This window comes from Engraulis encrasicolus, chromosome 20 (genome assembly GCF_034702125.1).
Source record: "Engraulis encrasicolus isolate BLACKSEA-1 chromosome 20, IST_EnEncr_1.0, whole genome shotgun sequence".
NCBI classification, from domain to species: domain Eukaryota; kingdom Metazoa; phylum Chordata; class Actinopteri; order Clupeiformes; family Engraulidae; genus Engraulis; species Engraulis encrasicolus.
In genome coordinates, this window is record NC_085876.1 from 35,638,104 (window position 1) to 35,653,950 (window position 15,847).

The window sequence follows — 15,847 nt, forward strand, 5'->3', positions numbered from 1 at the left end:
GGCAGTCAACAACCAGGTACGTATTACACACACACACACACACACCCACACAGAGACCTACAACCCCTACACACAGGCAGTCAACAACCTCGTATGTATTACACACACACTCACACGCATACACACACACACACGCTCACACACACACTCCCACACGCACACACCTACAAACGCCTACACACAGGTGGTCAGCAACCACGTACGTACTACATACAGTACACACACACACACACACACACACACACACACACACACACACACACACACACACAGACCTACAACGCCTACACACAGGTGGTCAGCAACCACCTACGTACTATACACACACACACACACACACACACACAGACCTACAACGCCTACACACAGGTGGTCAGCAACCACCTACGTACTATACACACACACACACACACACACACACACACACACACACACACACACACACACACACACAGGCCATTTGCAACCATGTACGTACTACACACACACACACACACACACACACACACACACAAACATGCATACAGGCCGTCACCAAGGGTTGGTTCAGCAGCAGGTGCTCGTGGCCCCAGTTGGCCCACCTGTCCCCGGTTGGCGGTTGCCCCAGTGTTGTAGTATGTGTAACTGGTTCTAATTCCTCTCCTCTCTTCTCTTCCTCTCTCCTCTCCTCTCTCATGTCCTCTCTTCTCTTCCTCTCTTCTCTCTTCTCTTCCTCTCTTCTCTCTTCTCTTCTCTTCCTCTCTCCTCTCCTCTCTTCTCTTCCTCTCTCCTCTCCTCTCTTCTCTTCCTCTCTTCTCTTCCTCTCTCCTCTCCTCTCCTCTCCTCTCCTCTCCTCTCCTCTCCTCTCCTCTCCTCTCCTCCTCTCTCCTCCTCTCCTCTCTTCCTCTCTCCTCTCCTCTCCTCTCTTCCTCTCCTCCTCTCTTCTCCTCTCTTCTCCTCTCCTCTCTTCTCCTCTCTTCTCCTCTCTTCTCCTCTCCTCTCCTCTCCTGTCCTCTCCTCTCGTCTTTTCCTCTCCTCCTCTCTCCTCTCCTCTCCTCTTTTCTCCTCCTCTCTCCTCTCCTCTCCTGTCCTCTCCTGTCCTCTCCTGTCCTCTTCTGTCCTCTTCTGTCCTCTTCTCTCCTCTCCTCTCCTCTCCTCTCTTCCTCTCCTCCTCTCTCCTCTCCTCCTCTCTCCTCTCCCCTCCTCTCCTCTCCTCTCCTCTCCTCTCCTCTCCTCTCCTCTCCTCTCCTCTCCTCTCCTCTCCCCTCTCTTCCTCTCCTCTCCTCTCCTCGCCTCTCTTCCTCTCTCCTCTCCTCTCCTTTCTTCCTCTCTCCTCTCCTCTCCTCTCCTCTCCTCTCCTCTCCTCTCCTCTCCTCTCCTCTCCTCTCCTCTCCTCGCTTCTTCTCTTCTCTTCTCTTCTCCTCCTCTTCCTCTCCTCTCCTCTTCCTCTCCTCCTCTCTCCTCTCCTCTCCTCTCCTCTCCTCTGGCTGCAGTTGGTTCAGCAGCAGGCGTTGGTGGCCCAGTCGGCCTACCTGTCCCCGGTTGCCACGGTGGCGGCGGTGCAGATGCAGCAGCTAGCCGCCCTGAACCCCAGCAGCATCATAGCCACGCCCATTGCCACGCCCATAGCCACGCCTTTAGCCTCCATCACCCCCTCCTCAGGTAACAGGGTGCAGCTACAGAGGGAGATGCTTGACAGAACACAGTGGGACATAGGTATCAAAATGTCAAACCCTTTACTCACTTGATGTTTGTTTTTTGTTTTTTTATTATGTGACACTTCTGTGTACGTTTTTTTGTATGTTTTGATCACCTTTGAGTTTAACATGCACACCTGTAGCGAAGGGGAGTAGAAATGCACTGCTGGGGCTCGAACCCGAGTCCCGTTCTTTGGTGTAGCAGTCCGAGCCCCAATTTGGTACCTCAGGGAGGCCTCTGTGTGAGCCCTGGGTGGGGCGACTCCACTCCCCTTCGCTACAGCCCCGTATATGCACTATGTCACACTGAAAATATAAGATATGCACATCATATCAGTGTCTTTGCATGCATTTCAGCATTGTGTTTTTTTAATTATGAATAGAATGTTATAAAATTGCTGTAAAATCATTTAAAAAAGTTACACAATTTCATGTTGTAATAATAATGTGTCATTTAAAAATCCGTGCCATACAGTACTTGGAGACTAGAACAGGGTGCCGCCCAAAATGTGGGTGTGAAGACAGTGCGAGTCTGTGTGTGAGTGTTGAGAAAAGCAGAACGTTAATGGGAAAGGCAACAAAGGAATATTGGGTCGTAATCTCTGGAGAATCCTATTGTACAGGCCTATTGTATCGTATGCCTGGCTCTGGTTCTGTGGCCTGTGGCGGGTGCCAATTTCCATCCTTGCTGCTCAGCTCAGCTCTGCTCAGCTCGGCCCAGACGAGAGCCTTTGATCTGAGCCAGGGAGGCTTTATTGTCCTGAGATGATGGGCAGGCAGGCAGGCAGAAGGAGCTGCAGTGTGTCTCCCGTCATGTGGCTGTCCAGGTCAATGATCCCTGTGCTGCGCTTGTGCACTCTCTCTTTATCTCCCTGTCTCTGTCTCTGTCTCTGTCTCTCTCTCTCTCTCTCTCTCTCTCTCTCTCTCTCTCTCTCTCTCTCTCTCTCTCTCTCTCTCTCTCTCTCTCTCTCTCTCTCTCCTCCCCCTCCTCCATCCCTGCCCTCTCTCTTTCTATCTATTTCTCCCCCTTCCTATAATTCCCCCCTTTCCCCTTCTCTCTATCTCTCCCTTTGCCTCCCTCTCTCCTCCTCTCTCTGGCCCTCTCTCCATCTCTCACTCTACCTCCCTTTTCTTCTCTCTCTCTCTCTCTCTCTCTCTCTCTCTCTCTCTCTCTCTCTCTCTCTCTCTCTCTCTCTCTCTCTCTCTCTCCCCCCATCCCCGTCTCTCTACCTCTATCCTTTTCTGTCCGTCTCCGTAGGTACCAGCACTCCTCCGACTATCGCGGCCACCCCGGTGTCGGCCCTGCCCCCGCCCCTGGCGGTCAACAGCTACCCCCCAGTGCCTGCACCACCCAATGGCCAGTCGGCCTCCGAATCCCTCTACACCAACGGGGTGCACCCTTACCAAGGTCAGGAGACATAGAGAGAGACTATACATGTCCGCAACTCTGTCCGAGTCACTACGTATACACCATACTGTAGAGACACTATTATTTGGAATATATAACAGCACAACTCTGTCCTAGAAAGCACTCTGTAAATCTCTGTCCGAGTCACTATACACCTTTACCAAGGTCAGCAGACATCACACGCGCGGCACCGCCTATCCCTTAGGATCACTCGTCCACAAATACTCTCTGGCTAAATCTGAGATATTCACTTACTCTCTGGCTAAAATCTTAGATATTCACTTACACTCTGTCTAAATCAGGGATATTCACTTACACTCTGTCTAAATCTTAGACATTCATTTACCCTCTGCCTAAAACTGAGATATTCATTTACACTCTGCCTAAATCTGTGATGTTCGCTTGTTCCCTTCATATTACACGGTGTATGGAATAGAATGGCAGGCCACAAGCACAGGCCAAGGACAGGAGTCTTCATATTGGAAAGAGCCCTCTATCTTCCTCTCTCCATATCTGTCCCTCTACCCTACCCCAGCGAAGTGCAACCGCCCCCAAGGTCAGAGTCGCTGCACCACCCTCGCCCACAAATACACCCACCGAATCTCTAAATCTGAAAGGTTCACTCGTTCCCCATCATATTACTCCATGAACTGTATGCTGTGGCGTGCCGTGTTCGCATGCCAATGGCACTTTCCCAGTGGGGCTTTCAGAACATGACTATGCTATTCGCGTCCTGTGTTGTGAACTAAATACTGAAAAAAGTGAAAAAAATATATATACTTTGGGTTCAAGCTGTTGCTTTTTACTTGCATTAAGCCACAGTTCACACAGATTCACTGCCTCAACTTTGGCCTTGCCTTTCACGGTCATGAAGAAGCACAAAAAACACTTTCTGACGTAAAAGTAGTGTCTCAATCTGTAGCTTTTACCCTTGGATCTGGGGTTACGTGCACCTCCTGACTTTAAAGCGATACTGTACCATTTTTGGAAATAAGCTCATTTTGCACCTCTCCTTCAGGTAAATGACTGAGTTTTACCTTTTTTTTTGTCTTTCAGCCCTTCTCTTAGTCTTATGATGCTACTTTGAGTTGCAAGCTAGCAATTATCTTTGAATCGTATGGGGCCAGTTGGCTATTAGCTGGACCTATAAGATTCAATGATGTAAGCTAGCTCGGCGGTCAAATTTGCAGTGCCCGGGTTCTGCCTTGGCCTAACGGTAGGGCACTGGGTTACTACGCTGGTGACCTAAAGAGGTGTAAAATTAGCTTATTTCCAGAAATGGTGCAGTCTCCCTTTAACCTTGCCCGTATGTGTGCACTTTCTCACTACACTGTGCAATATGTTGGGAACACGTCAACGATGATTTCAGGCATAGAATGAGTCTCTGCTCTCTGCAGTGCTCAGCGCCTCGCCCTTGAGTTGCCATCAGGGAGTGGCCCAACACCACTCTCCGTCTCTATCTCTGACACACTCTTAAAGCCTCCGCACTAAGAACACAGACAATTTAGCTTGTCCCCGGGACACTGGGTGGGGCATAGTATGCAGCATAGTATCAGAGAATCGTATATGAGCGAGAGATAAGTCAGAGCCGTTCTTTTCCGGTATCCATTTATATTTATGTCAGGTGAACGCCCCTTTAGGAGACCTTCGGAGTCCTGAGGTTGAGAATAAAAGAAGTTCCCTTAGCGCTGTAGATGGCGGTAGCGCACGTCTTGTGCAAACACCTCAAAAAGAGAAGAAGAAAGAGGGGACAACGCCCCCTAAGGAGACCCAACTTGAGCACACACTTTTGCATTGGGTGGGTGTGTTTCGATTCCTCTTTATTAAACTTCCACCCTCTTTGATAGTATGCTCTCACTCCGCTCTTATTACACAACTTTTCAACTTGTGTGACCTCCGTCAAGTGTCAGTCTACGCAGCAAAGCACATGGCATAGAAGACTGTGTTATTCAGCAGTGGATTTTATCGATGAGGTCCGACAAAATGGACAGATTGCTGCTGCTGTCATAGCAGGGCTTGACATTAACTTTTTCACCCACTGGCCACTGTGGCTGGTGGTTTTCCCAAGTCACTAGCCATTCAGGTATTCCACTAGCCACAGATTTTATGTTTTTTCTTTTTTCTTTATCATGATAGTGCAGGCCTACGTCTAACCGCAAAAGATTAGGTGCTAAAGCAAGATGAGTGTACAGCTTTCTACATGGAAGTATATCAAGCAACTAGAAACTGAATGCAAACAATTGATACACAAGGGGGGACCCAACAGAATGGCTACTATGATGGGTATGTCATATCAAAGAATCAGCTGGCAGCCAAATTGGCTAGTAACACTGAAAGTATTACTAGCCAGTAACAAGTTTTACCAGCATTTGGCCGGTTTGCAGGTGCCAGTGTCAAGTCCCGTGTCATAGCTGACGAAAACAATGGGGTGGGTATTGCCTACAACCTCACGAGCCACTTCATATCACGATACAGGGTCACAATACACTTCATATCATGATACGTGGTCACAATACAGTATGTCACGATGCGTGGTGTGGAGGGCTTTAACTCTAGTGTTGGAGGGCTTTGCTTTGTAACTGTCACACACTGTTAGCCCTCGCGCGCTCTGTCCGACAGGTCCAAACTACAGCTTTTAATGAGCGTTTTAAAGGCCTCTTTACCAACGTGTAAACCTTACCTGAGATTTAATGGCTGATTTACGGGCCAGGAACTCGACAAGTATTCGATGAATAATTGACAAGGATAGATCCTACTTGAGATTTAATGACCGATTTACAAACATGGAGCCTGTCCCATATCCTAACAGCTGTCCATTTAAGCCTCTCCCTCAAATGCATGAATAAGCAGTCTTGTCAGCATTTGAGACTTATAAATAATAATGGGAATAATAATGTTTTTTTTAAGTATATTTGAGCTGTTTGCTTTTATTAGGACATGGCAGAAAGTAGTGGGAGAGATGGAGGAGGGTTGAGAGATGAGCTAGGCCGGATTCAATGCTGTATGTAATGTTGAATGAAGGAAGCGAAGGATGGCACTATCCAGATTTTTTTATTCCCCCACGAACGGTTTGGACATAGCCCTTCTTCAATGTGTAATGGCGATAGGTATTCCCTAAATAGGGTGTTCACCTTGGACCAGTGACTGACATAAAAATATTCATATTACGTCCCCTAGCCTAGGGGGAGTATAATGACACATGCAATGTTGTTAGTATGGAGCAGGTGTACTGTGTTGTCGACGCGATGCACCACAGCACCCCTTGATAATAACAGTCAATATCTTTATGATGATGCACCTTTCTGACCACCAAAGGACACAAAGATGCAATGGACACATACTGCACATGGACCTGAACCCGTTTTAGTTACAGGTGCACTCTGTAGGATGGTGGGCAGAGTGGGTAGTATTGCAACTATGCTGCTCATTGAAACTGTGCTGCCTATCGCCGAATTTGATAATTTTACGAATACTTACTCGGTAATATTTCCTAGTATTGATCATGGCGGTAAGTATTCGTGGGAAATACAACATTTGTGAATGGGCAGCATGAATTCTGGAAATAAACTACTAAAAATATTGCACAGTGCAACTTCAAACTTGAGATTTATTTTGTGCTCTGTGTTTCCTCTGTTATTTACTCATGTCTTGGTTTTCTCTCTTCAGCTCCGAGCCCAGCTCTGGATCCTCTGCAGCAGGCCTACACCGGCATGCAGCACTATACTGGTAGGCCTCTCCGTCCGCACTTCACTACTACCCTAACCAAGGGCCTTTTTATGTTTTTTTAAATGTTTTTTTTAAATATTTTTTTTAGCCTTTATTTAGATAGGACAGTTGAAGAGATGATGGGAAGTAAATGGGAGAGAAAGACAGGGTAGGATTGGGAAATGACCCAGGCCGCACTCGAACCTGGGTCGCCCGCATATGGTACTGTATGTTAACATGCTGCGCCACAGCACCCCCACCAAGGGCCTTTTTTGTAGTATTCTTGCACACGTCCTTTGGCCAGGTGCACTGGAGGACAACCCCTCGGCTCGTGTTAGAGGTAAGAAAGCTCCCACACACTGTCCACATTTTTGCAGCACTTGAAATGGTCAGTAGACCGAAATGTTGTTAGTAAATGCTGCAAATTTGGTCTGCGTGTGGGAGCTTCCTTGTCTCTAACCCGAACAAGGGCCAAAATGACCAAAATGGCCAGAATCAAGATCCTACTAGTGGTCAAACATTGCTGTTTAATTAAGTATATATATTTGTGTAGCTTATTCCCAGTGTGCAGACTACTCTCTCACACACATAAGAAATACATTTTAAAAAGACCAGTTTCCATGCATTTACACAGCAAAGAGCTGAGGTTGATGGTATTGAAGCTCAGGGCCTAATTTAATTGTAACATTTGTGTGCAAGAGTAGAATTCTAGAAGTCTACACTGAAAATATTTCCTTAAACTGTTAAAAGTTCAGGTTCAGGACCTTTTTTCTATGATCAGGCCTGAAGATCTTATTTCTCCCCTTGAAGTAAACAGCAACATTGGCAACATAATAACATTTCTGCTCATCATTGTTGTAAAATGGATGTTCATGGTCTGTTGCCTTCGTACGTAGGCAGACTTCCTGCCTCTCCCCACCCCCGCCTCCACAGTCTCCTCCAGTACTACACTGCAGCTAGAGCAGTGGTTGGTTCTCAACCTCTTTTGAAGAAATGCCCCCCTGACTTCATCATAAACATGACGGCCTCTAACCAACTGCATGATGTTAAAGATTATGAAAGTATAACATACAGAAAATAATAATTATTATTATTAGACTGTGCTGCTTAGTGATCATGCTGTGTAATTATTATGCAGCTTCCTAGAATGCTCAGTTCTCAATGTCCCCCAAGGGCTCTCTAGCGCCCCCTTGGGGGGCTGTAGAGCCCCTGTTGAGAAAGCATGGCCTCAGCCTCGGCGTGACCGTGCATTTCTAATCGCATCTGATGTCTCTCTGCCCTCATTGTCCACGTTGCCCACCCCATCACATCCCCTCCCTCTCCTCCTTCCCTTTCCTCCTCTCCTCTCCTCTCCTCCTCTCCTCTCCTCTCCTCTCCTCTCCTCTCCTCTCCTCTCCTGCCCCCTTCCCTCCTCTCCTCTCCTCTCCTCATCCCTCCCTCTCCACCTCTATTTCACCCTCCTCCTCCTCCCCTCATCCCTCTCTTCTCCTCTCTCTTCTTGTCGTCCTTCAGCCACGTACCCGGCGGCCTATGGATTGGTGGGCCAGCCGTTCCCCCACCAGCCTGCCCTGGTCGCCCAGCAACCGCAGCAGCCCCAGCAACTGCAGCAGCGTGAGGGTAATCACGGTCACTTCCTGTGTAGGCACCCGCTCATAGCCACTCAACACTCACTTCCTGTCTCTGTAGGACACACACACACACATACATGCATCACACACACACACACACACACACACACACACACACACACACACACACACACACACACACACACACACACACACATTACACACACACGCATTACAAACACACACGCACACATAAAACACACACGCATAACACACACACACACACACACACACACACACACACACATTACACACACACGCATTACAAACACACACGCACGCATAAAACACACACACACACACACACACACACACACACACACACACACGCGCGCACACACTCGCATGTCCCCACTGAGGACAGCCTAATATACAGTTCTCTCTGAATATGACGGGCACATGTACATACATACACACACACACACACACGCATAACACACACACACGCACACACGCACACACACACACACACACGCATAACACACACACACGCACACACGCACACACACACACACACACACACTCGCACGTCCCCACTGACGACAGCCTAAGATACAGTTTTCTCTGAATATGACGGGCACACACACACACGTACACACCATTACTCAGAGACAACGTTCTTAGAATATGATATACTGCACAGTAGTGGTGGCACTGCCCTTACGATTCGATTGGATTACGATTCGGGAGGCAATGATTCGATTTGAATCAATTCAGTCCAATTCTACAATCGATGGCAATGCATTATATTTCCATCGGTCATCTGTTATGAGGCAATACACAAGCAGTCAGATACTGAACAACATTTTATTGGCTGTAGTGTGAATGGCCTATGTCAAATCGAATTACTGTTGACACCACTACTGCACAGACAAACATGGACATACAGACACACACATCCACCATGACCATAGCCTAACTCCTAGCCTATCTCTGATTAGCGCACACACACACACACACACACACACACACACACACACACACACACACACACACAATTAAACTGACCATTGCCTCCAGTAACTTCTTCTCTGAATTTGATTCACACAGACACACTCACTGACCCACCATGTTGACTATAGCCTGTGTGTCGTGTCGTGTTGTGTAGGCACAGAGCGCTCTCTCTCTCTCTCTCTCTCTCTCTCTCTCTCTCTCTCTCTCTCTCTCTCTCTCTCTCTCTCTCTCCCTCTCTCCCTCTCCCTGATTCCTGTTTCTCTCGCCGCCTGTAGTAATGTCATTTTCGGCCCCGGGATGATTCAGCACCAGATTGCAAGTCTGTGCTCTTTCCCGGCTCTTTATTTATGCCTGAGATTGGTGTCTGGTGAAGAGATTAAATGTCAGCGGGTCACCGTCTGGTTTTACGGCTCATTACTTTAAAAATTGGTGGCATTTTACTGGGGGAGAGACCCGCCAGCGTTATTAGACGACAACGGGAAACCGTCACCCCAGCTTGCTGTTTGTTCCACATGCTCTGCTATCTTTTACCCTCTCTAGACTTGTCATTTGCCTTGGAAGTGTCTGTCTCTCTAACTTCCACTTTCACCTCAATCCTCCCGCTCTCTCCCTTTACTCGCATCATCTCTCCTTCTCCTCATCTCCCTCTCTGCCTCCCCTCTCCTCTCTTCCTCTGCCCTCGCCTCTCCTCTCCTCTCCTCTCCTTGTCTCTCCTCTTCTCTCATCATCTCTCCCCTGCTTGTCTCTCTCCTCTCCTCATCATTAATCTGCCTTCTGTCTCTCTCTTTCCTATCTCCTCATCCTGCTCCTCTCCTCTTCTACCTCTCCTCTCCTCTTATCTTCTCCTTTCTTCTCCTGTCTACTCATCTCCCCCTCCCCGCATAATTTTTCCTTCTCGTGCATCTCTTCTCCTTTCCTTTCTTCTCCTCTCACCACATCTCTCATCTCCTCTCCTCTGCTCTCCCGTCTCCCCGTCTCCACAGGCCCCGAGGGTTGTAATATCTTCATCTACCACCTGCCTCAGGAGTTCACCGACTCCGAGATGCTGCAGATGTTCCTGCCCTTCGGCAACGTCATCTCGGCCAAAGTCTTTGTGGACCGCGCCACCAACCAGAGCAAGTGCTTTGGTAAGTGAGAGCAAGCCCACAGGTCAAAGCGCCAAGTTTAGTTCATTCAGCTAATGTGGGTTTTTTTTTTCTACAATGAGACTGATTTACAGAATGAAATATGTCGAACCTCAGGGCAACTGATTTAGGCCTCCAAGTCCCATTCCTCTAGGCCCATATAGCACCTTGTCTAGTCCATTTAAGGCCTCAGTCCCACCCACAGTCAGCCGTTGAGAATAGTCCTTGGCCTCAGGTCTGCACTGATTAGACTAGACAGGAGTCTGGCAGCACAGCAGTGCCAAGGGGAGAGGCAGAGGCAGAGGCTAAACAGCTCACTCGGACGGACGGACAGACGGACGGACACAGACAGACAGACAGACAGACAGACAGACACACGCAGACAGACAGACAGACAGACACACACACACACGCAGACAGACAGACAGACACACACACATGCAGACAGACAGACACACAGACAAACACAGAGGGAGAATAAAGAATGAGTTGGGAAGCTGAGGAAAGCAGTGAGAATTGGGAGAGAGTGAGGTCAAAGGCAGATAAAGACTCTGGGGATTGAGGTAGGAGGGAGTTTCAGAGGCAAATTCAGAGACTTAGGTAGGTGGAGATGAGGGTACTGAGGCAGTGTCTGAGGACTTAAAACTTGCAACAATGAAAATCGAGTAACATCAAATGTGCCGTATGGATCAAAGTATACTTTGGACTGTGATAATGTGCTCCTTATTGGAGTTTGGATCAGGAAGAGGCAAAAGAGAAATACATGTATTATCAGTCCGGAATAAAAAAAAGAGAACTCCTAGCTTGTCACCTCCAGTAAGTTCACAGGCTGACATTCTGTGTCAACTGTGCCAATCAACCCCCACTTCTGCCCTATGCCTCTCCTCACAAGTGTGTGTGTGCGTGTGCGTGTGTGTGTGTGCGTGTGCGTGTGTGCGTGTGCGTGTGCGTGTGCGTGTGCGTGTGCGTGTGCGTGTGCGTGTGCGTGTGCGTGTACGTGCGTGCGTGCGTGCGTGCGTGCGTGCGTGCGTGCGTATGCATGTGTTCGCGCATGTGTGACTGCTCACACAGGCTTTGTGAGCTTTGACAACCTTGCCAGTGCCTAGACTGCCATCCAGGCTGCCCGCCCACTTGCTCAGCGTCCACACACACACACACACACACACACACACACACACACACACACACGTGGAGTGTGTCTTGTCACCCAGGCTTTGTGAGCTCTGACAACTCGGCCAGTGCCCAGTCAGCCACCCTCGCCCCCTTCTACTCTGTGTCTCCTCTAACGTGTTTGTGTGTGTCTCCCTCTCTCCCTCCCTCCTCCTCACACTTTCTCTCTCTCCCTCTCCCTCTCATTCTTGCTCTCTCTCTCCCTCTCCCTCTCTCCCTCCCTCCTCCCCAAACTTTCTCCCTCTCCCTCTCTCCCTCCCTCCTCCCCACACTTTCTCTCTCTCCCTCTCCCTCTCATCCTCGCTCTCTCTCGCTCTCTCTCTCCCTCTCTCTCTCTCTCTCTCTCTCTCTCTCTCTCCCTCCCTCTCTCTCTCTCCCTCCTCCCCCTCCTCCCCGTCCTCCTCCTCCTCCTCCTCCTCCTCCTCCAGGCTTTGTGAGTTTTGACAACCCTGCGAGTGCCCAGGCCGCCATCCAGGCCATGAACGGCTTCCAGATCGGCATGAAGCGGCTCAAGGTGCAGCTCAAGCGGCCCAAAGACGCCAACAGGCCCTACTGAGCGTGCCCAGCAGCCAGCAGCACCAGAGGAGCCAGCGGGAGAGGTGAGGTCTGGCCTCTGGAGACGGAGAGGTGGATGGGGATGGGGATGGGGATGATGGAGGGAGGAGGGAGGAGGGCAGAGGAGAGGAGAGGTCTGGCCTCGGGGTGGAAGAGGTGGATGGGGATGGGGGATGGGGATGATGGAGGGAGGAGGGCAGAGGAGAGGAGAGCGGATTATGGAAAAAGGGTGGAGGGAGAGGAGGAAGAGGGGGGATGGTGGAGGGAGGAAAGGAGGAAGGGGGGAAGAGAGGATAGGGGCGGAGGAGAGGGAGGGAGGTCAGTACGGGTGGAGGGGAAGGAGAGGGGCGGGCCAATGAGTCTTGGAAGTTTTGCAGGAACATCAAAGGTGCTCCTGAAATAATAAGCTGGGGGAGAAGGGGATGAGTAACGGGAGAGGGGGGATGTGATTATTATGGTATGGCAGTTGGATGCTAAGAGACCCGGCAGTTTAATTTGATGTGATGCGTGGCTGTGAGGGAGATGATCTGCCCTGCAGTATCAGGAGAGGAAGCCTAAGGCCATTTAATGGCTGGACTAGTCTCCTCCAGCCTACCGCCTGAGGCTTAAAGGTGCACTGTGTAGGATTGTGGCCAGATTAGGTATTGGCAACACGCTGCTCATTGAAACTGTGCTGCCTATTGCCGAATTTGATCTTTTCTAAGTAATAAACTAATATTTCCTAGGACCAAAGTACAGTCATTTTTGCAGCTAAAAGTGTCAATTTCTGGTCATTCAAAATGGCTGACATGAGGAAGATCCACCTTTTCATGCATGAAAAGTACAATTTTCACAGTCATAATGAATATTTAGAGTTTGATGGTAGTGAAAAGTATTTCAAATTTAAAAATGTAATATTTGTGAATGGGCAGCATGCATTCTGGAAATAAACTACTAAAAATACGACACAGTGCACCTTTTAAGGGAGGGTGGGGGACCATATCATGGGCAACTACCAGATCTAGCGGTGTTCTCTGCTTTTCCATAAGACATAAGATCCTTTTATTGTCCCAGTAGTGTCTTTCTTTTGATATTCTGAGTAATAACTGTTTCTTTTAGTTTCACAGCAGTGGGAATGATTGTATGAGGAATCTGAGGTTAAAGTTGAATTGTGTGTGTGTGTTGGTTGCCTAACACAGATGATTACTTTGTTTTTGTGAAGATGGATGAGTCAAAACAGCCCTGGTTTTTTGGCAGTCTTTTTTGGACAGAGCTTTAAAGCTCCAGCAAAGCCTACTGAAGATCAAGTGATCGACCGCATGTGTCTAATAAAGCTGTTGTTTACTCACTCCACGTACAAAAACAAATGCTAAAGAATCTTTGCATATGAGAAGTGCCACTCTTTCATTTAAGGTGTTGTGTAGAAATACACTGGAATTAGTAAAGCAAAAGGTGTGCTTATAAACAGCGAATGTTACATGTTTTGACCCTAAAACGCTTAAAGCACAATTAATTAAAATCAAAGGAGCAATTAAAAACCTGTGACTTATTAATTTTTTACCTTTTTATTTGATTGTTTTTTTGTTTGTGATTGTGTCCTCAAAACAAACAAACAAACATGCGGCCCCGTCACGCCACACCCCCTCCAGGCTGCCCTGTCCAATCAAAACAGGGTGTGTGTGTGGAGAGACCACGGCGCTATGGCTACGGTTACCTAGCAACTAATAAAGATTACCCCCCTTCTTCTTCTTCCTCTCACAGCGTCGTAAGTTGATTGGCCTGTGTTGGTTGCTGTGGCAATATATATTTCTATATCTCTTTGCCTGTGATGGTTGCCATTAGAGGCCAGCGCCTCTGAATCCACCATGCTGATTGGATGCATGGCGGGTTGCTGTGGCGACCATGAGACTTGTGTTTGGTGCCTTGTGACTTTTCTATTTTTTGTTGTTTTTATAAAAAATACTGATCAATAACTTAAACTGCTTCCAAGCTAAATTAATCCTGCTTTTTAGAAAAGCACAAAAAAGTAAAAAAAAACAAAAAAAAAACACTGTTCTTTTAAGAATAAAAGACCCGGTATTTTTCCATTTCTAACACATTAAAAAAACCAACCATTCAAACCAACTACCATCTGAGATTTAAGAGCCCGATCTACCTGTTGGAAAGCTCTGGTTCCGGCTGCCCTGTTTTTGATCAGTTTCTCTGTGTGTTTGGTTGGTCATGACTACGTATTTTCTTGGCTACTCTTCCCATGTTTAGTTTGGTGCTGTACTAGTTCTGTGAATGTGGGGATTTTTTCCGTGTGATCTTGTGATTTGAATCCGAGAGATTGTGCTAGTGGGTATGCTGTTTTGTGCAAATGGCGAGTGAACGTCAACAGTTTGTTTGTGCGTGTGTGGTGATGCGTGTATGTCTACGTTTGTATTAGACTATACTTTTTTTTTGCCCAAATGAAATGTTGTGCGTAAAACATAGACAGTGAAAGATTATTTGTGTGTGTGTTCGTGCCTGTGTCGAGAGAGAGAGAGAGAGAGAGAGAGAGAGAGAGAGAGAGAGTGTGCGAGAGAGAGAGAGAGAGTGTGCGAGAGAGAGAGAGAGAGTGTGCGAGAGAGAGAGAGAGAGTGTGAGAGAGTGAGAGAGAGAGTGTGCGAGAGAGAGAGAGTGTGTGCGAGAGAGAGCGAGAGTGCGTGTGTGTGCGAGAGAGAGCGAGAGTGTGTGTGTGTGTGTACGTGTGTGCTCGAGTGTGATCTGTCCTGGCTGCATCTGTTCATGTGATAGCGTGACTCATCCTCTTCTAACTCAAAACTCACTCGAGGTTTGAGGTGACAGTATGTGGTTGTCATGGTGACACGTGACATGTTATGCCCACCAAAGAACAGCATTCCTCTGTAGGAATTCTGGGATTTGTAGGATACTGAGCCACACGGACAACAAAATACACAAATTTAATACTACATTTGGGCATACATACAATTTCTTACTAAATGTTAAAATAATCAACTAATTTAATAAACTATAACCCAGAATTCCTATGGTGCATGTTGGAGATTTGTTTGCCTGCCAATAAAAGTGATCTTGGCTTTTTAAGCAACACAAGCACATGTGCAGTACACACACAAACACACACGCACATATCCACGCCCACACGTTCATCCATTCATCATCCATGCCTGCAACCTGACTGTACCACTAACAGATGGCTTATTGCTAAGGCCATGAGACTCTTCTCACACTCTCTCTCTCTCTCTCTCTCTCTCTCTCTCTCTCTCTCTCTCTCTCTCTCTCTCTCTCTCTCTCTCTCTCTCTCTCTCTCTCTCTCTCTCTCTCTGCATCTGTCCATTGTTCTTTGAGCCACATAGAGATGTACACTTCTTACTGACATGCATACTCATAACTTACATATACCTAAAACAAAAACACATTTCCAACATTTTTCTAAAAAAAATGTACATTTTTTGTTTTGTTTTTTCATTTGTTTATTTTTCATCAGTGGAACTACGCAGCGACTCCCACACCTGACGCATTAGTGCAGGCTGATGCAGCGAGGGGGTGGGTGGGGGATGGGGGCTTATGGAAAACCGTTTGTCACCTTGGGCGTAAGGAACCGTGACGATGACAACAGAGATAACAGACACTGTAGCCACTTTC

At 47.8% G+C, this 15,847-nt stretch overlaps 1 protein-coding gene across 6 annotated transcripts in view; it reads left to right on the forward strand.

The window, feature by feature from the left end:
* The window catches only part of celf3a (cugbp, Elav-like family member 3a), a 60,876-nt gene that overhangs the window by 44,136 nt on the left and 893 nt on the right, over positions 1 to 15,847 (forward strand). For 3 of the 6 annotated variants that reach the window (XM_063185823.1, XM_063185825.1, XM_063185828.1), the window contains 7 exons: positions 1,473 to 1,695; positions 2,935 to 3,084; positions 3,521 to 3,640; positions 6,751 to 6,810; positions 8,302 to 8,427; positions 10,355 to 10,498; positions 12,094 to 12,264. In XM_063185823.1, the coding sequence (XP_063041893.1) occupies positions 1,473 to 1,695; positions 2,935 to 3,084; positions 3,521 to 3,640; positions 6,751 to 6,810; positions 8,302 to 8,427; positions 10,355 to 10,498; positions 12,094 to 12,221 (951 nt within the window). In that variant the 3' untranslated portion in view covers positions 12,222 to 12,264. Of the gene's footprint in view, positions 1 to 1,472; positions 1,696 to 2,934; positions 3,085 to 3,520; positions 3,641 to 6,750; positions 6,811 to 8,301; positions 8,428 to 10,354; positions 10,499 to 12,093; positions 12,265 to 13,848; positions 13,965 to 15,847 lie in introns of all 6 variants that reach the window. The other 3 variants (XR_010032233.1, XM_063185826.1, XM_063185827.1) reach the window with 3 other exon arrangements.